Source organism: Giraffa tippelskirchi, chromosome 8 (assembly GCF_054371585.1).
Source record: "Giraffa tippelskirchi isolate mGirTip1 chromosome 8, T2T-mGirTip1v1.2.pri, whole genome shotgun sequence".
Classification (NCBI taxonomy): domain Eukaryota; kingdom Metazoa; phylum Chordata; class Mammalia; order Artiodactyla; family Giraffidae; genus Giraffa; species Giraffa tippelskirchi.
Window position 1 is genome coordinate 108,188,005 of NC_137282.1, and position 21,697 is coordinate 108,209,701.

Here is a 21,697-nt window from a genome sequence, read left to right on the forward strand (position 1 = left end):
ATTAAGAAATTGCACTTTGGGCCAGTTTCATAATCCTTACTTTATAGAGTTGTATCTGAATTCCTTTGTGCTTTTTAAAATGTTTTTGCTATCATTTTTATAATAATATACATTTTGTATTAATAGATAAAGGCCTGTCTTTAAGTCCTGAGATTAATGAAGATGAAGCCAGTAAGGAACAAGAGCTTCCCTATGTACAGGACACAGATGACCTTGTGGGTTTATCCTCTAGTGAAGACGCTGAGAAAAGAACTGACCCTGTTCTTTCATCAAGGTATTTTTTGTATGGTTACTCACTTTGCCTACATGTTCTCAGTTACTGAAGGAGGAGTGTGAAATCTCCACCTGTAATTGTGAATTTGCCTATTTCTCTTTTCAGTTCTGGTTTTTTTTTTTCAGGGCTTTTGAAGTTCCTTTGTTAGGCGCATACATTTCTAGGATTGTTGAATCTCCTTGGTGAAATCACCCTTGCATCACTTGTGTGATATCATTCTGGTCTTGCTCTTTGTTCTGATGCTTGCTATGCCACTACAGCCTTCTTGTGGTTAATGTTTGCATAGACTTATCATTTTCTATAAGTATTTTCTCTTCATTTTGGTTTTCAGCTGTTCGAATGTGGTATATCCTGCTGAGAGTTTTTTGTTTGTTTTTACTCCCAGTAAAAAACACATAAGATGAGATCTACTCTTCTAAATGAGTTTTTAAAATGCACAGTGTTGTTAACTATGAGCACAGTGTTGTACAGCATGACTGAAACTACCTATTGACCAGTAACTCTGTTTCCTCTCCATCTCTGGCCCCTGGTAACCACCATTGTACTTTATGTTTCTGTGAGGGACTTTAGATACTTCAAATACGTGGAATCACATAATATTTGTCCCTTTATGAGTGGCTTATTTCACCTAGCATGATGTTTTCAGGGTTCATCCATATTAAAGCATATGGGAAGATTTCTGTTTTATGGTCAAATAATATTCTTTTGTAGGTATATATCACATTTTCTTTATTTGTTTGTCTGTCAGTGAATATTTACAGTGTTTCCATCTTCTGATTATCATGAATAATGCTGCAATTATCATGAAATTGAAGAAAATTCTGTAAGATCTGTTTTCAGTTCTTCTGGATAAATACTCAGAAGGAGAATTGCTGGATCATATGATAATTCTGTTTTAAATTTTTTGAGGAGCCTTCATACTGTTTTTATTGTGGCTGCATTTTACATTCCCACGCACGGTTCATAAGCATTCCAGTTTTTCCACATTCTTGCCTGCATTATTTTATTTTTTAAAATTAATATATCTATTTTAATTAATGTATTTTAGTTAATTACACTTTAAAAATTAATATAATAGCTCCTAACAGGTGTGAGATGATTTATGGTTTTGATTTGTATTTCCCTGATGATTATGATGTTGAGCTCTTTAAATGCTTAAATACTTGTTGGCCATTTGTATATTTTCTGTGGAGAAATGTGTATTCAATTCCTTTTCCAGTTTTTAAGAAAATGTTTATTTTATTTATTTCTTTTTTGGTTGTACCTTGCAGCCTCCTGTGGGGTCTTAGGTCCCTGGCATTGAACCCCTGCCCCTGCAGTGGAAGGGCAGAGCCTTAACTTCTGCCAGGGAAGCACCCTTTTCCAGTTTTTTAATGGAGCTATTTGTTTTTCTGTTACTAAGTTGTAGAAGTTTCTTTTCTATTTTGAAGCCCTTGCCTGATACATAGTTTACATATCTTTTGCCCCATTCAACAGGTTGCCTTTTGACTTTTGATTGTTTCCTTTGCTGTACAGAAGGGTTTCAGTTTGACATAGTCCCACTTGTCTATTTTTGCTTTTCTCACCTGTGCCTTTTGTGTCATGTCCAAGAAATCATTGCGAGTACCAGTCTTATGAAGCTTTCTCCCTGTTTTCCTTTAGTTTTATCCTTTAAGGTGTTTTATCAGGGTTCTTTAAGGTTTAAGCACCTTAAAGCACCTTAAAACGTGTTTTAAGGTTTTTAGTTTTATCCTTTAACGCAGTGGACCTGGGTTCAGTCCCTAGTCCGGGGACTAAAATCCCACAAGTTGTGCAGCACAGCTGAGAAAGGGGAAGAAAAAATGTTACCTTTAAATCTTTAATACATTCGAGTTAATTTTTGTGTATAAGATAAAGGTCCAGTTTCTTGGGTGTGTGTGTGTGTGTGTGTGTGTGTGTGTGTGTATTTCTGGCTTTCCCAACATAAATTGTTGAAGAGATTATCCTTTTCCTATTGTGTAGTTTTGGCACCCTTTCAAGGATCATTTGATCATATATGCATGGGTATATTTCTGGGCTGTTTTTTCTGATCCATTAGTCTCTGTATACCCTTTTCTGAAAAATCTGATGAAAGCCACTTATTGTCATGTAAAATACATGTATGCACATGTGCCAATTTATTCACACAATTCAGAAGATTAATAGTTTCTTTGACGACAAGCCGTAGACCTCAGGTCTTTTAACTTGCTGGGTGACAGATATCTAAATTTTCACCTCAGACACGCAACTAACTTCATAGACTATGCACAAAACAATGCTGATGACTTTTTTTTAAGGGGGGAAAACAATCCTGTTATGACTGTTTAAATCCCATTGGTTTTGTAAAACAGTGAGCTGGTTCTTTAATTGTTATGTTCGTAAGAGTGAAGGGTCATGAATGGTGGAAACAATTTTGGAAAACAACTCTGGAGATGAAACGTATTGGCTTATTCTAAAGCTAGAGTAATCAAAAGTGTGGTACTGGAAAAGGACGGGTTGACTGAGGGGAACTGGATGTAGAATCTAGGAAGAGAAATTTAGGAATCTGATAGATGGTAGAGGTGGCATTAGCAGTTATCTCCCATATCCCATGATAAATCATAATGGGAAAGAATATTAAAAAAAGAATGTGTGTGTGTGTGTAACCAGATCACTTTGCTGAGTAACAGGAATTAACAATATTATAAGTCAGCTATACTTCAATAAAAATAGATAAGAAAAAAAGAAATATGTACAGTAAAAAAGAAATTATCAGGTAAAGATTGAATTAACCATTCATTAAATGGTGTTTAGATATGAAAAAAATGATAGTAGATCCCTATTTTACCTTATGCAGTAACTTTCATAGATTAAAGATGACATACATAAAGCAAATCTTTAAAACTTTTAAGAGAAACTGTAGAAAAATATTTTTGTGATGTCAAGGATTTCTTAAGACATAAAAAGCACAAAGTTTGAAGGATAAAATTGATAAATTCAACTGAAGTAACATTAAATACTTCTAGTGACAAAAGGCTCCATGAAGTAAAATACAAGCTGCTGATTGTGAGGTTTTACATGTAACATGCAACCAAAAAAAGAATGTACAGAGAGCACTGGAAAAAGAAACACCCAGTAGGAAAAAGCAGCGAAAAATAAAGCATGGCTAAATGTGAATTTGTGTTGAAACTGAATGCTGGCCACTACCTAGTCATTATTTATATTATTGTTAGTTGAAATATTTCATGATCCAGCAGTCCTCTCCTTCCATGGTGCACCGTGAATGGCAACTTGCGTGTGTTGGAACCGTGTCCTTGATTTCCATGACTCTTGGGTAATGCGGTAGTACTGTATGAAGGACTGCCGAATAAATTTTAATGAGAGATAATTCCTAAACTTTACACGTAACATTTGATTTGTGAACCCCATGTAGTTAAGAGTTTTTCATTTTGTAACTTCTTGAGCACTTACCCTGTTCATTGTGGCGATTACTGTCTGCTAAGGTACAGTATTTTAATAACACGGTGCAAGAAGGATCTTAAAGAAACCAAAATACCCATTTTGTTTATTCCGTGATACTAAGGATCACCTTCCAGAATTTTGACTTTGTGTATTTAAAAAATCTTTTAAATGATTAGTAGAAGATGTATATTACTAAAAGGTTCTTTTCTCAATATATTTTCATTTCCTCCATAGTCAAGAAGATGTCGTATCAGTGGCAACTGAGACTGCAGAATCAAACACTTCAGATTTGCCTTCATCAGAAGGTGGAGTTAGAGCATTGTGTGAGGTGAATAGTGATGAGAGTAGTTGTACAGAAGAAAGAGATGTTGACCTAAAGAATAAATCACTGTAAGTATTTTACGTGGTAGGATTTTAAAATTTGTTTTTAAAATTTTGATAATTTATCATTAAAAAATGATAATAATGTTGTTTTCTTAAGGGATTAGGAGGGTACTATAGACCATTTAGTATATAATTGTACTGTGGCCTGAGAGACATCAAAGTTTTTTACTTTTATATTTCATTACAGAAAGATTATCTTTTATATCTGATGTATAGTAGTGATAGGAGTTATAGCAAAGTGGTAACTTACAATGAAATTCTAAAATAATTTGGAAACCTAAATATTTGCTATGAGATTTAACTTTTACTTGGTCTGAGTTATTTTTCATACCTGTTGTCAAAGAAGTAGATTTTGATATTGATACTTTAAAGAGATTATGTGTTATGCTTGCTAGTGTGAAAATAGTGGTTAAATTAATACCTTCAGTAAAAACAATAAAAGCACCACAAGACTCTTCCTTTGAAAAGGTATCTCAAAAATTCAGATTTCCTTTTTGTCTCCTTTATAACACTTCAGATGGGGTTAAAAGCTGTTTAGTTTATGAATTTTTATTTTCAGTAAAGCATGGTAACACTGTGAATCAAATTTATTTATTTTTTAAATTGTTTTTGGCTGAGTGGCCTGTGGGATCTAAGTTCCCCGGCCAGGGATCAAACCTGTGCCCTCCACAGTGAAAGTGCAAAGTCCTAAGTACTGAACTGCAGGTAATTCCCAAGACTTATTTTTTTCCAGTAAAAATAGAAACTAGTCTTTGGAATAGGCAATGTATTCCCGGGGTTCAAACATTCAAAAGTACAAGAAGCTATACAGTGAAGGATGTCTTCTACCATGTCCCCATTTACCCTAACAAGTAAACAGTGTTGCTTATTTCTGACATTCTTTGAGAGATTAAAAAATTAAAACACAAATAACCAAAAAGAAAACAAAAACAAACAAAAAAAACGGACATTAAAGCTAATAGAAATACACAAAGTACCTGTTTTTTTTTAAACTCTTTTCAAAAACTCAATGGTAGCATAGTATACTTGTTGTTTTGCAAGTTTTTGTCTTATATCCTCATATCTTTACGTAAAGGCCTTCTTTATTCTTTTTATAGTTGCATACTGTTCTATTGTATGGATGAATTACAGTTTATATTATCCATGACCTGCTGATGAATATATATGTTGTTTTTACAGGCAGTGCTTAGAAACTTATACCTCTGTCATTTCACCTTTGTGCAGTGTATTTGTAGGTTAAGTTTCAAACATGAAATTGCGAGCCCAAAGGATGTATTTGTATGAGTGTGTGTACGTTTATATACATTTGTGATTTTAATAGATACTTACAAAATGCTCTTCATAGGAGTTATTCTAGTTTATATTTCCACTAACAACATAAGAAATGTCTCCCTTAGCAACAAACAGTGTTACAAACTTGGATTTTTGCCAGTCTTGATAGATTGTAAAAGAAAATAGTATCTCAGTATGATATATCTACCTCCTCCTCCTTTTTGACCAGGCATATGTAATTCTTTTATTTTTTCCCCTTCAGTTGCTTATTTAAAAATTTTCTGTACCTAACGAAAAGTCGAAATAATGGAATAATGAACATTTGTATACAATTCCCTTTAGATTCTCTGATTCTTAATATCTTTGCATTTGTGCTTACTTGCTCTGCTTTTAATTGGTATTCAGTATGTTTCTCATTGGGAGTGAAATTGAGCATCTCTTCACATCTCATCTCTATTTTTATTTATTTATTTTTTTGTGAGTTCATACCCTTTGTCCAGTTTTCTAATGAGTTATTATTGATGTTGTTTTGTAGGAGGTCTTTACATTTTAGAGAGGTTAGTCTTGTAATATGAGTTGTAAAACATGCCTTGGTTTGTAGTTTGACTTACAACATATCTTTTGGCCATGTAAAAGCTTTTGATATTTATATTGTCAAATTTCTCTCTCTCTTTCTCCTTCTTTTCTTTTTCTTCCTTTTTTGGCTCCTGATTTTTTAATCAAGTTTTAGAAAGGCTTATCCCATTTCAAATTTATAAAAGAATTCACTCATATTTTTTCTGGTTTCAGTTAAATCTTTGATTCATTTGGAATGTATTGCAAGTACAATGCAAGGGATGAAACTTATTTTATTTTATTCCCTAGTATTACTAGTTTTCCCGTTACCATTTAATTGAATATTTATTAAAAAGATATATTACTTTTGTGTTGATTTCATTCTATTTTGAAATGCTAACTTTATTGTATACTAAAATCATATATATTTCAAGTTATCTCAGTTTTCTTTTTTGTTTCAGTTATCTGTTATTCATGTATTAGTACCACAATACTTTAATCATTGATACTAAATATTGTAAATATCTGATAAAACAAATTAGTAATTCTTCATTGTTCTTCTTGTTCAGTTTTCTTTGCTTTTTTATTGTAAGTAAGCTTAAAAGAGTTCTTTTCTAGCTCTAAATGAATTTTTAAAGAATTTTCCAGAATTTCTTTTGAATATGTCTGCATTTTGGTAAAATTTGAAGGATGTTAATTTTCTAGGGAAACTGATCAAACAGAAACTATTAAACCAATGACAAGAGGACGACTCCAGAGACCTAAACCCAATTTATCAAGGGCAGTTGGGAAGAAATCAGTTCTTTCACGAGGTAAAACAGATGCAGAGGACAAGAGTTTACATAAAGAAACTCCTGTTGAAAAGGTATGGAGTAAGAGACATAATGGAAATTAAAATTATAAAGTTTTTTTCCTAAATAGTTGGGAATAAAAATGTTTAACTTGTAATTACAAAGTAAATGATAATAAAGCCAAGATATAAGAAATTCACACATTAATAAATTGTCTTACTAGCCTCATACATTTTCTTTGGAATGTCGGATATATCATTTTGAACATCCTTAGTAGTGACAAAGCTATCTTTTGTTTACTTATATAAGATTGTTATTAAAAGTATTTTTTAAACCAGCTATAGTGAAATTATACTCACAACTCTCTTTTCTAAACACAGATATATTCCTCTGTCTTTCCTTTATAGACTTTCTCTTTTTATGAAAGTAAACATTTCTGTATTTTTGAGTCATAACATATATTACATTTAAAACTTTTTCTCTGAAACTACTAATTTATACTCTCTTGGGGTTAGTTGATCTTTTTAATAGCTGCATCAGATTAACATTATTATTAATTTACCTAGCCATTTCTCTGATGCTTAGGTTGTTTCCTTTTTTTTTTTAACTCTATAAGTAAAAGCAGTTTTGTAAATAGCAAAGAATAAATTTCTAGGGGTGGTAAGGGTTACTGGGCCATAGTATTTAAAATGTATTTTTGGCTCTTGTTATATATTATCAAACTGACAGCCAAAAACAATGAATCTTAGGAACTCGCTGGCAGTCCAGTGGTTAGAACTCAGTGCTTTTCACTGCCTGGGTCTGGATTCAAACCCAGGTCAGGGAATTAAGAACCCACAAGCCATGCAGCCCCCCCAAAAAAATCTATTTACATTTCTATAAGCATTATGAATGCTTGCTTCATTATATCTTTGTCAGTATTATATTAAAAATGTTCTATTTTTGCTAAAATAATTTTTTAAATTTTAGTCTGCTTTTTTCCTCTTATGTGAAATCTTTCCATACTTTTTGTAATATATAGTTATATTATTATATTCTTGTAAGATGTTTTTAAATTCTAGAAAATTGGGAAAATACAGACTCATGTAAAATACAGAAATTAATTGTTTAATCCACATGCAACCAACTGTTTTAGGATATATCCTTCCAACTTTTTTTTTTTTTTTTTACAAAGTTGAGTAATATTATTAATTCAGTTTTGTATAATTTGATATTTTAACGTTTCATATTTTTTCACATCATTAAATGTCTTTTGAAAACATGATTTGTAGTGACTTCATAATTTCATAATATTCTATCAGTGAGTGTAACTAAATTTATTTAACCATTTATTCATTATTGGATATTTGTCAGTTTGCAGTATTTGCTGTTTTGTATAATGTTCCAGTGACCATCCTTGTACTTAAGTCTTCGTCTAAATATTTTCTTAGAGTAGCATCTGAGAAATGATATTACTGGGTCAAAGAATATGAACATTATTAAAACTCTTGATTCATATTGGTAAGGATATATCAATATGTGCTTCTGTTAGTAATGTATGAGATTATATGTTTAAAATGTTCTCATCTGTGTTTATGATTTTAACAACTCTTCTAATAAGGTACAAAAATGAGAAATTTTATTATTTCCACTTATTTATTTATTATAAAGTTTTTATGTTAAGTAGATTAAATATAAAAAATTAAATTTGTAGAATCCCATGGAAAAGGATGGTATTTCTGGAATGGAGAATACAGAGAAAGAGAACCCAGAACCTGACACTGTATCTAAGTAAGTATTTAGGAAATAGAATAAAAATAGTAACTCTTAGGAATGATTGTAATGGCTTGTTTTCTACTTGCTAATGTCTGAATTTTATTTTCATCTAGTGTAATTAAGTCCATTTTTAATTATAGGGATTGTTGAAACATTTAATAATGCTGTTTATGCTTGGTATTACAAGCATAATAAATATGCTTAAATAAATTATGGTGTGGGTCCACTAGTTAACAAAATCTTGTTAGATAAATTAATGGTAAAGCTGTATGTTGATGGATAATTTTATTTATAGCAGGTGGTTTCAAAAGGGCGTACTTAGGGGAATTCCTTGGTAGTCCAGTGGTTCGGGCTCTGTGCTTCCATAGCAGGGGACACACATTCAAACCCTGGTTGGGGATCTAAGATCCTGTGTGCTGCTCGGTGTGGCCAAAAACAAAAAAACAACAGAATATTTAACATGGAGTGAGAACTAGAATAGGTCTTGGTCCAATATAAATCTGAACCAGTGGGTTCCGGTATATTTATGCCATAATCTGTGTCTAGTGCCCTGAAAGTGTATGTTACACAGTGGTGTCCTGAGTGGGTGATAATATTCCATACTTGTGAGGTATAGATTTTTTCCAATTTTGTGGTTAAAATTTGATTTAAAAATGCTTTTTTATAGTCATGCTTCTAGGACTGTGTCTATTCTAGAGAGGTAAGGTATTAGAGGTATGTGTATCTTTGCAGGTGTTCTTGACAGTTGTGAATTATTTTGTATTTGCAAATGGTTTACTTATTTATACCTGGGAGAATGGAGTACTGAAAATAAGCCTGTGATATACAAGTAATTATGTGACTTCAGAATAACCATTGATTTTATTCGTTTGTAATTACTCTAGTTTGAGTGAAAAAACTTGTCTGCAGGAAGATGATCAACCGAAGGCTTTCAGACCTGCACGACTAATGCCGGGCTTATTACAAAGACCAAAACCAAATGTAGGTAAAGCTGCTGAAAGAAAAGAAACTCTTACATCACAGGAAAAACCTGGTACCAGTATAGAAAAGAATGAAAATGAATCCTGTATCAACAGAGATGTAAGTACTCTGATGCCCTCCAGTTTTTTGTTAAACGAAACATAAGCCTCCTTTCATCTCCTTTTTTAAAACATCAGTATTATACAATTATCTACACTGTTCTTTAAATTTAATGCCCATATGTCATAGCCAGAAGCTTTGCTAATTGTGAAGGCACTTAGCTCTCAGCTCTGTGGATTTTAAGCATTTATATGATGAATCATCTGCTTTCACCTTATGCATGTTTGGACTTGCCTTCTTCCCCCATCACTCAGCAGTTGTGATTACACTTCCCTTTTGAAGGGAATTACAGGATTATACTTCTCTTTCAAAAATATAGGTGGGTGTCTGAATTTTAACACTGACTTAAACAAAATAGAATGTTAAAAGCTCCCTGCTATAATATTCCAACAACAAAGATTATGAATTTTAGATATTTACATAATAACTGGTCTTTGTGATAACAGTAAGAATTGGTATGGTTTGAGATTGGAATTTCTTTTGTAGTAATTCCCAAGGTGTATAATGTGATTATAATAATCCAAAAGATTTAGAAAGACGAACCCAAGGGATAATTTTAAGAGATTAATTGCTTTCTGACTGGGAAGAAAAGATTGGGGGCTTTGAGATGAGTTAAAAGGTGTGGTTTATGAAATTTTCTGTATCTTAAGAAAAAACATTAAAAAGTGCCTCTTAGGAAATTCCCTGGTGATCCAGTGGTTAGGATTCTGTGCTTCTGCTGCTGGGGGCCTGGGTAAGATCTGCTAGCTGCACAGCCCAGCCCCCCCAAAAAAAGTGCCCCTTGAATATCATTTTACAGTTTTGAAATGTTTACCATTTTCCTTGTACTCAAATTGTACATAATTTTCAATGAAATCTTTTATAAATGGGTGTTTCATTCTAAGACCTAAAACTTTTAAAAAAATGTGTTTGTTTTATTTAGACTCCTGAACAGATAGAAGATCAGTCATGTGAAAATTTTGAGTGTGAAGACATTGCATCACTATCTGATAAAAAAGATAGTTCCTTTCAAAATGTGCAGTCAGATGAGTGCAAGGCTGTTAATGAATGTCTCAGGTAAGCACCATCTTATTGATGATATAATATTTGAATTTATATGTAAAATTTTAGAAATTATCAACCATTTTTTAAAAACAATAGCAAATCAGATTGATTTGTTGTCTGTTTATCAAGTTACATAATATTTACAAATATACATTCACCTTTCAAGGCAGTTTGTCTCACTGCCTTCATGTTGATTTCTCACTTATTGGTATTTTGATGAATTTTACCCATCACAAATTAGACCTTGAGTTATTAATAACATGGGTAGTATTATCACTTGACAAGCATATTAAATTATATGTCTATATCCAAATGTGAAAATGCTACTTACTTTAGTATTTGTTTCTTTAGGCTTAGGTTGATCACACATATGTAAATTGTATGTAATACTTATATGTATAAATTGATACCTTTTTACAGCCAAAGTTCTCTGTATTTGTTATTTCCCCTCTGGAGGATACCAAACTAGATCAACAGAACTATTAGTATGCTTTAAAATTTTTTTTCCTTTTGGGAATATTCAGTGCACAAAAGTAGTGAGAACAGAATAACAGACTCCTGTGTACCTACTATCTAGTTTCAGCAGTTATTCATATTTTACCAATCTTTGTATTCAGTCTGGCTTATTGTATAGTTTATTTAAGCTATATGAACCCATTTAAATACTACGTAACCTATGAGAGAAAGCTAGGTTTCCTGAACTACTCAAAAGGTCTCTGTTAGAAGACAAACAAAATTCCTTTATTCCTCTCTTCTTTCTCTATTCCTTTGCTTCTTACTTCCCTCTCTGTATCCCCTCCCTATACCCCCAACCTATTTCTCTGCTTTGCCATAGAAATTCTGGGTAGAACCCTGTACATACAACTGCATTGCTGCTGCTGTTTAGTTGCTAAGTTGTATCTGACTCTGTGACTCCATGGACTGTAGCCCATCAGGCTTCTCTGTCCATGGGATTTCCCAGGCAAGACTACTGGTGTGGGTTGCCATTTTCTTCTCCGAGGATCTTCCTGACCCAGAAATTGAGTCTGCATCTCCTGCACTGGCAGGCGGATTCTTTACCACTGAGCCACCTGGAAAGGCTGTACAATTGCATTATTACATATCTCTGATACAAATATTAATTACAGCCTGACACTGTTGGAAAAAATCTAGGGACTGAAAACAAGAGAAATATCCCTACAGGCAAATGCCCCAGAGAAGGGCAATAATGTAGGTGAAGTGGAGACAGATTTGAAAGAAACTAGGAGAGAGATTTCCCCAAAGGAGAAGATATTGGAGTTGATCAATGCCACTGAGGAAATAAAAAAGACTGAAAGAAGAGAAATATCTACACCAGGAAAGGCCTAGGAGATCAAAATATTAACCAGTCACTAGGTGGTTTTTCATTCAGTTATATATTTTTATTGGTTTTACCACCTATTATTATGATAAAGCACAAAACAGAGTGTCCTGCTGCTTTTTTGGAAAATGAGGTACTTGTAGTAGATAGTGATTGTTATGTGCCCAATAGCATTCAGCAGATTGCAAAATGTTGTTGATTTTCTCATGTTTCATTTTCAGTTTATATTATGAAATCACAAGGTTTTAGAGAAATGACTGTACAGGAAATCTCAATTTGAATTGTTTTTTGAAAAGTGAGGAGAGGTAGACTTAGTTTTTAGCCATAAAACTGTATCTTATTCAAATTCTACCTCCATCCAGCTATTTGAGATCTTGGTTAGTTCTGTCCATATAAATGAGTTCTTTAACTCTTATCCAGGCATGTGTCAGGATAAAGGATAGTAGGGGTGAAAAGGTAGGGATAGCAGATACAAATTGATTTAACTCCAAGTAGAGGATGGAAGAGTCTTTCTTGATAGGTATTTGCCAACGCTGATGTGGATGACAATTAGCAAGAGACTATTCAGGCCCAATTTGCCATTATTCTAATTGACCTAGGGCTTCTGTGGTGACTCAGACAGTAAAGAATCTGCCTGCAAAGCAGGAGACCTGAGTGCAATCCCTGGGTCAGAAAGATCTCCTGGAGAAGGGAATGGCTGCCCACTCCAGTCTTCTTGTCTGGAGAATTCCATGGACAGAGGAGCATGGCGGGCTGTAGTCCATGTGGTTGCAAAGAGTTGGACACGATTGAGTGATTTAACACACTTTCACTCATTGACCTTATTGATTTAATTATTTTTAAAATTTACTGTAATTTCCAAGGGTGGAATTTTTTTTTCTCTCCTTTAGTTTTTTAAATTTGGCCCAAAGAGTCCTGGTGCTTCATTAATAACTTTTTTTAATTTGAGAGTTCCTGATTTTTCAGTAGTTATTTCTTAATGATCATATCTTCAGTTGACAGTCTGGTTTAAAATTTGATTGTGTGTGTGTTTTCTTTCTTTCTTTTTTTTTTTAGTATTCAGGAGGATAATAGAGTAAATAAAGATGTTCGAATTCCAAAGACTCGATTTCAGAAACCAAAGCCAAATATAGGAAGGAGAACTGGAAGAAGAGGAATTTCCTCAAAGGAAGAGGTACCAAAGGAGGTAATTGCCTCTGAGGAGATGACAGCAGCTTTGAGAGAAACTGCAAGACTGGAAACATCACTAAGGGAGAAGGAACCTGTGGAGACTACTACTACTAAGGAAATGGAGTCAGATTTAAAAGAAATTGGAAGAAAAGACATCTCTTCCAAGGATATAATGGCAGAAATGAGTGATGTCGCTGTGGAAATGGAGACAGATTTGAAAGAAACTGAAAAAAATGACATCTCTCCCAGGGAAAAAATGCCAGAAATAAGTGATGTCACTGTGGAAATGAAGCCTGATTTGAAAGAAACCAAAAAAAATGACATTTCTCTCATGGAGGAAATAGAAATGATTGATGTCATTGCAGAAATGGAAACAGATTTGAAAGGAACTGGAAAAAATGACATCTCTCCCAGGGAGACAATGCCAGAAATAAGTGATGTCACTGCAGAAATGGAGACAAATTTGAAAGAAACTGAAAAAAATGACATCTCTCATAGGGAGAAAATGCCCGAAATGAGTGATATCATTGCAGAAATGGAGACAGATTTGAAAGAAACTAGAAAAAATGACATCTCTCCCAGGGAGACAGTACCAGAAATAACTTATGTCACTGCAGAAATGGGGACAGATTTGAAAGAAACCAGAAAAAATGACATCTCTCCCAGGGAGGAAATACCAGAAATGAGTGATGTCACTGTGGAAATGAAGACTGATTTGAAAGAAACTGAAAAAAATGACATCTCTCCCAGGGAGAAAATGCCAGAAATGAATGATGTCATTGCAGAAATGGAGACAGATTTGAAAGAAACCAGAAAAAATGACATCTCTCCCAGGGAGACAGTACCAGAAATGATTGATGTTACTGCAGAAATGAGGACAGATTTGAAAGAAACCAGAAAAAATAACATCTGTCCCAGGGAGAAAATGCCAGAAATGATTGATGTGTCTGTGGAAATAGAGACAGATTCTAAAGAAACTGGAAAAAATGACATTTCTCCCAGGGAGAAAATGCCAGAAATGAGTGATGTCACTGAGGAAATGGGGACAGATATGAAAGAAACCGGAAAAAATGACATCTCTTCCAGTGAGAAAATACCAGAAACAAATGTTGTCACTGTGGAAATGGAGACTGATTTGAAAGAAACTGGAAAAAATGACATCTCTCCCAGGGAGAAAATGCCAGAAATGTGTGATGTCACTGCAGAAATAGAGACAGATTTGAAAGAAACCAGAAAAAATGACATCTCTCCCAGGGAGAAAATGCCAGAAACGAATGTTGTCACTGCAGAAATGGAGACAGATTTGAAAGAAACCAGAAGAGAGATTTTCCCAAGGGAGGAGAAAACAGTGGTGACTGATGCCACTGAGGAAAGAAAGACAGATTTGGAAGAGACTGAAAGAAGAGAAATGTCCCTACAGGAAAATGCCCCAGAGGAAGTTGATACTATTGGTGAAGTAGAAACAGGTTTGAAAAAAACTGAAAGAGAAATTTCCCCAAATGAGGAGATACCAGAGGTGCCTGATGCTGCTGAGGAAGTAGAGACAGATCTAGAAGAAAGTGATGGAAGAGAAATATCTACACAAGAAAATGCCTCAGAGATCAAAACTGTAGGTGACAAAATGGAGGTAGATTTGAAAGAAATTGGAATAGAACTTTCCCCAAGGGAAAAGGTATTAGTGGAGATCAGTGCCACAGGGGAAAGAGAGACTGATTTGGAAGAAACTGGGCAGAGAGACGTTTTCCTGATGGAAAAAGCATCAGGAAAGGTGGCTGCTGCTGAGGAAATAGAGGCAGGTTTGAAAGACACTGGAAAAGAAATTTCCTTGATGAAAAGCAGATCAGAAGAGATCAAGAAAAGCGTGGCAGATTTGGAAAACATAGAAAAAATAGACATTTCTCTAAGGGAAAAAGAACCAGAGGAGACTGGTACCTCAAGTCGAGCTGAGGCATATTCCTTGCAGACCAGTAGTGGTGACTACAGCACTGTGCCTTCACTGAGTAATACAGTATGTATTTTTCTGTCCTTTAAAAATATCTTTTGGATACTTTTTTCGGAGAAAAGTTATCAAAGTAATTCCAGGATTATTGCCTTTAAATCCAATAACATATAAAATCACTAAAATTTTTTAATTGTGGGAAAGTTACTATTCTTAACGTCAGTTTAAAGTTATGCTTAGATGAAAGGAGTATAGGAAATTGGACTGAATTTGTGCTAACTCTAGTATGAACATACATTGGAATTATTTCTTTTGACCGTACCTGTATCAGTTTTTCTCTTTATTTCCTGCCCCACCTCATTTCACTTTACTTTTAAAAGTTCCTTTTATTAAAAGTTTCCAGTTCATTAAAGATATGCTAACATTTTCTAGTTTTCTAACTTTTTTTTGGATAGGTAATGGCATTTTTAGTTTGGAAAAAACAATGTGCAATATAGAAAGACTTTCCCAAATTCTGTGTTTCGGCATTTGTAAATTAAATTTCATTTTATTTAAAAATGAAACACCTCCAAACTTCTATATTTTTAAAGACAATAGAATATATAGGCTTTTGTTTGAAATGTATGACATGGCCAAGAAGTTGATTTCAGTTTTACCATAAGCTCTTTTCACATAGAAAAATCTGAATGAACTTTTTGGCCAACCCAATGTATGTGCTGATTTATTTCCAGGACTTGGGCAGGGAAGTGCTATCCGTGGTTCATACATCTGTAGAAGAAAAATATTCTGAAAAGGAAGTGTCAAGTCAGTTGAGTCATTTGAACATTTCTTCACAGTCTTCTGAACGTGATAAAATAGAAGACCAGAGGATGCAACCTTCAAGTGTTCCAGAGCAGTTTTCAGATATTAATTTAAGGTACAAGTATATAGGTCTGTGTGCTTTTGAAGAGAAAGAATATAAAGTTATATTTGCAGATTATGTTAAACTAAAGTTTTAAGACATGCCATCCGTAGCACAGTGTTGAATATTTTAAGCTAGTTTGGGGGAAAACTGGGAGAGGTTTGAGGTCATTTTGACAGTAGATTGTGAGAATCACCAACATACAAAATTGTGTGCAACACATACTTTTAAGTCAGTACAGTGTGACAAACCTGTATTTTCTTTGTGCAAAGATGATATAATTCCTGGGCTTATTCCTGGATTGTATCTCTCATGTTTTTCAGGATCTACCAAATAGTTCAATTTGTTTTCCTGTTAAGACTTAGAATTAAATATTTACTGCCAGTCTCTAAGGTTGTCCTAAGACTCCACTCCCACTGCCCCTTCATTTCATCCTAAAGCTTGATAATCCTTGTTCCAAAAGCAAATCTCTTCCTCAAGAACAGACGCCATGTGAAGTTAAGCTGACACCTTTTATGAGAAGTAGATTCAAAAGACCTAAACCAAACTTAGCAAGAGCAGCTTCAAAAAGAGAGACTACGAAAGCAGAAAAGCATGCACCTGGGAAAGAGGTGGAAGCTGATAAAACAGAGACTGTTGTGATACAGCAGAACTGTGAACAAATGAGTACTCTCCCTTCTCAACATGTGAGTGTTATTTAAAATGGAGGTTTTCTGTCTTAGTTATTACAATTATTAAAGTAAAAAGTAAATTTAGAGTGAAAATTTGCAAATATTTTCTCGTGTTATTTTAAAAAATGTATTTGTTTGACTGCATTGGGTCTTAGTTGCAGCACATGGAGTTTTTGTGGGTGTCTCTCTAGTTACAGTGCATGGGCTTAGTTGCCCCGAGGCATACGAGATCTTAGCTCCCTGATAAGGAATCAAATCTCGAGTTCCCTGCACTGGATGGTGGATTCTTAACAACTGGACCACCAGGGAAGTCCTTCTCATGTAATTTTTATTGTGTTTGATATTACTGTTGCTGTACTTAATGTACCTCATTATTCCACATGGTTTTTGTAAGAATCTCAAATCTCTGATGATGGACAAATATCAGGGGAAGGATTTTAAGAGGCCCCAGCTGTAGTTCAAGTTATTGAACTACATTATGTGACCTAAAGTTCATTATGTGACCATAGCCTTATAATGCAGCCACTTTCTTCACAGGGAAACTGAGAATGACAATCTATCTTTATTTCACTCTGTTGTGAAAGTGAAATAAAAAGTTAAAAGCTCGATATGAGTTAAATGAGATTATTTTTATTTACTTGATTAACTTAATCTATAAGAGATCAAGCAGTATGATACAGCATCAGAAACCTTGAAATGAAACGTTCACACACATAAGTTGAGTGCTATAAATGTACAAAGTACTTTTTTGAATTAAAGTTCTTTTACAGCTTAACTTAGTTCTTACTATACTTGAACATTTGTGTTTTTTCCTTCTAATCTTATATTTAAAAAAGATAAATCATGGGACTTCCCTGGCAGTCCAGTGGTTAGGATTCTGTGCTCTCACAGCTGAGGGTCTAGGTTCAGTCTCTGGGGAACTAACATTCCATAAGCTACATGGCGTGGCCCCCTCCTCAACCCCCTAAATCACTTTTTGTTGATTATTTTATCCAGTTATAAAAATTTCAAATTAAAAATCATCTAAAAAGTTAGTCCTTTATAATGTTCCATCTCTTCCTCCCAAGTTAATCCAAAGTAGCAATTTTAAATATATCTACCTAAACTTTTCTTTATAGATACTTATTTATATAAATAATAGAACATGTCGGTCTTTTCATTGTTTTCCAAAAGAGCATCATATCTTATAATTTTTTTCACGTACAATATTGTGAACATCTTTTTGGGTCAGTATATATAAATTAAACTTCTTTTAATTGACTGTACTATTATATTGTAAAGAAATTATAATTTATTCAGTTGCCTATTGATTTGTCTCATTTCCAGTTTTTTTTTCTTTTCTTTTTTCAGGAGCTATTATATTGCTACAATAAATATCCTTGTTATAATTTATTAGATACTTACTTGAGTGTTTTTATAAGATACATTTCTAGAAGTAGAATTGCTGGGAATTAAAATTATTTATTGATACTGTCCTATTGTCTACAAAGACTGTATCAATTTATTCTTCTAATCAGTTAAGTTCCTATTTCCCTATACTTTTACCAACCCTCGATGAAATTTTTCTTATCTACCTTCTAGGATGTGGCTTCTCTAATGACATCAAGAGAAAAAGACAAATTAGATCACGGTCCAGAGGAGACTGTGATATTACCATGTGTGCAGACTGAAAAGGACGTTTCACCTTCGAGTTCTTGTGAATCTAAAGAGGAGTCTCAGTCTACACAAGCCCAAGAAAAGGAATTACTTGTCTCTATGGGGTAAAAAGTGATAGTTTTTTAAAAATCTAAAATAGGAGAATCATTTCAAGTATTCATTTTTTTAAAAATATGTTAGTGAGTTTAAAAGTGAGTATCAAGAGTAGTTGGTTTATTTTTATTCATGTGGCAGACTGCCTAAAATTTTTAACACTTGCTGCTTATATTCACTGTTAGCTGCTTAGAATCTTATACAAAGCAATGCATTTTAAAAATATATGTGTATAAGGTATGTATTCATTGCCGCTTTAAAAATTATAGTAAGGTACATATGGGCTTCACCAGTGGCTCAGTGGTAAAGAATCCACCTGCTAATGCAGGAGATGCGGGTTTGATCCCTGGGTTGGGAAGATCCCCTGGAGAAGGAAATGGTAGCCCACTCCAGTATTCTTGCCTGGAAAAATCCCATGGACAGAGGAGTCTGGCGGCCTACAGCCCATCACATCAGGAAAGAGACACAACTTGGTGACTAAACAACAACAAAGATACATGTAACATAAAATTTACTGTCTAACTATTTTTAAGTGTACTGTCCAATGGCATTAAGTACATCATCAATATATTCTACACCATCACCACCATTTACATCCAGAACATTTTTCTTCCCAAACTGAAACTCTATACCCAGTAAAGAGGAACTTGCCATTCCCCCTTTCTCCAGTCCCTGGCAGCCACCATCGTACTTTCTATTACTATGAATTTGGATATTGTAGGTAACCTCACTACCTTTTGAGAATTGAAATAACTTTTTTTTAATAAAATGAGATATAATCACAAAGTAATTTAATTTTCCTTTACTGTACAAAATGTTTTTATAGTTTTATTAGATTCAGATTTTATATTTTTACAGTAGTTTTCATCTTTTACAATCAAGCTTTCTCTCTTTTCTCCTGTTCCCTTTTCTAGAACTCATAATATAAACACTTTTGAACAAGGAATAAAGGAAAGGGTTATCCAAACTGCTCCACTAGTAAGGGGTCGACTTCAGAGACCCAGACCAAACTTAAGAAAGGCTGGCCAGAGGCAAGTAATAGAAAAAAGTGAAACCAAAGAAACAACTAAGGAAGAAAAGACACTACAAAAAGATGAAACTGGAAAGACATTCCTGATTGTGGTGAGTTATTGCTGTGTAATTAAATCAAGCCCTTTAATGCATATTAGAATATCAAATGGTAGGTAGCTCAGACTTGGCTTACAATATAAGCACCTGATATTTACTCTAGTTAATTATTACATAAGGTATTTACTTTTGTTTCAGATTTACTATTTTGGATTTTTTTTTTTTTTATGAAAATAGATTCCCCTTCCCCTCCATTAATGAGAACCTATTCATTACAAAAATGTTCAATCAATACAAAATAATACAATAATTATCCCAAAGTCTCACCACTCTGAGACAACCACTGAAAACCTTTTGATATATCTTACCAGATATATCTCCATGCATGCGTGTGTGCATACTTACATAAATTTATGTAATAAAATCATTGTATGCATATTATTTTGTGACTTACTATTTTCCACTTGTTATACTAAGTGGTTTTCCATGTCATGAAATAGGAAGTTACATAATTTTTAACTGCTGGGTAACATTCTGCTATTTTGAATGACAATTTAACCAATCTCTTATTAATGGAGCTTTTGATATTAGAAAGAAATCTTAAGCAGTTTAATGCCCCATTTCAACAGATCTTGTTTTTCGGTTCTTTTTTTCTCTAAGGGAAAATCTACATTTAAAATAAAGTATTGTAATACTTATTTGCTCCTTCCCCCAATTAAAAACAAACATTTTGAACTCTTTGAGAAGGAGATTCACAACAGTTGGTAATGGTAGTTTTTAAGGCATTACATGAACATACTACTGCAATAATCTTTGAAATTTATCTGTGAATTGGCAGTTTTGTTTTGGGCAGCAAAATATGAACATTGCATACACAAGTTTGAGATTTCTTTTAAAAACTTAAATACCTTTCTTAATGATGAAAATATTTTAGAAAATATGTTCTGTTGCTAAAAAAAAAAAAAAAAAACCCAAAATAACTAATATAGTTTTGCCATTTCAGCCAAATTCTCAAATTGCAACCAAAATTGAAGTTGTATCCTCTGAAGTGCCAGAAGGCAGAATGTCTGAAAACCAGAGTCACGTTCTTTTAGAAAACCTTCATATTAACAAAGTAGATGTTTTAGGTGAAAAGATGAGGTGAGTTTGCTTTTAATCAGAAAATCGTAAAACCTTTCAAAGACAAAGGTTGGATATTTGAATAATTGGTTTTATATAATTTTATGTTTCATAAGTTTTATGAAAGAAAAGTAATTATGAAATTAGAATATTTTAAATCTGCTTCTTGGGACTTCCTTGGTGGTCCAGTGGTTAAGAATCCTCCTGCCAAGGCAGGGACACAGGTTCGATCCCTGGTTCTGGATCCACATGCTGCAGGGCACCTAAGCCTGTGCACCACAGGTACCAAGCCTGCACTCTAGAGCCCACATGCCCTGGAGCCCATGCTCCCCAACAAGAGAAGCCACTGCAGTGAGAAGCCTGTGCAGTGCAACTAGAGAGTATCCCCTGCTCACTGCAACTAAAGAAAGCCTGTGTGCAGCAGTGAAGAACCAGCACAGCCAAAAATAAATAAATAAAAATTTTAAAAATCTGCTTCTTCAAATACTGTAAGAATTGCGTGACTGGTGTTCTCTTAATTTACAACTTAGCTGAGAAGTTTGGCAAGCATCCTCATTTTTAAAGTAAACTTTTATGGGAGAGGTTCTTAAGTTCTTTGCATCTTTAGAAATTTACAACCTACTGATAAAATTCATAAATAGGAAGTGCTGTAAAATGCTTCCTGTGTGCTGTCCTTAGAGTTGTGTCCCATGCCAAATAATAAGAATGTTATCTTTTAAATGGAACACTAGACGGTTGAAGATATTTTAGCACTAATCCTTTTATTTATTACTTGCAATCTACTTTATTATTGATACAGGAGCCCCGGGTGGCTCAGATGGTAAAGAATCTGCCCGCAGTGCGGGAGACCCGGGTTCGATCCCTGAGTTGGGAAGATCCCCTGGAGAAGGAAATGGCAACCCACTCTAGTATTCTTGCCTGGAGAATCCCATGGATGGAGGAGCCTGGCAAGCTACAGTCCATGGGTTCACAGAGCTGGACACAACTGAGTGACTTCACTTTCACGTTCTTTTATTATTGATGATGTTAAATTAGGATTTGTTAGTTCTTTTTTAATGTGTAAGGAAGATTTTAAAATCTTCCCTTTCTGGATATGGTTCATGGTCCATCTAATTGTAGTTTATTACACTGTTTTTGTAACTAGGTCA

At 33.9% G+C, this 21,697-nt stretch overlaps 1 protein-coding gene across 1 annotated transcript in view; it reads left to right on the plus strand.

The window, feature by feature from the left end:
- Window positions 1-21,697, plus strand: part of BDP1 (BDP1 general transcription factor IIIB subunit) — an 80,370-nt gene that overhangs the window by 22,631 nt on the left and 36,042 nt on the right. The window contains exons 11-22 of the mRNA XM_081518513.1: window positions 127-274; window positions 3,947-4,102; window positions 6,629-6,788; window positions 8,408-8,484; window positions 9,354-9,549; window positions 10,472-10,605; window positions 12,989-15,110; window positions 15,773-15,957; window positions 16,406-16,628; window positions 18,195-18,373; window positions 19,277-19,484; window positions 20,434-20,570. Of these exons, the coding sequence (XP_081374639.1) occupies window positions 127-274; window positions 3,947-4,102; window positions 6,629-6,788; window positions 8,408-8,484; window positions 9,354-9,549; window positions 10,472-10,605; window positions 12,989-15,110; window positions 15,773-15,957; window positions 16,406-16,628; window positions 18,195-18,373; window positions 19,277-19,484; window positions 20,434-20,570 (3,925 nt within the window). The remainder of the gene's footprint in view (window positions 1-126; window positions 275-3,946; window positions 4,103-6,628; window positions 6,789-8,407; window positions 8,485-9,353; window positions 9,550-10,471; window positions 10,606-12,988; window positions 15,111-15,772; window positions 15,958-16,405; window positions 16,629-18,194; window positions 18,374-19,276; window positions 19,485-20,433; window positions 20,571-21,697) is intronic.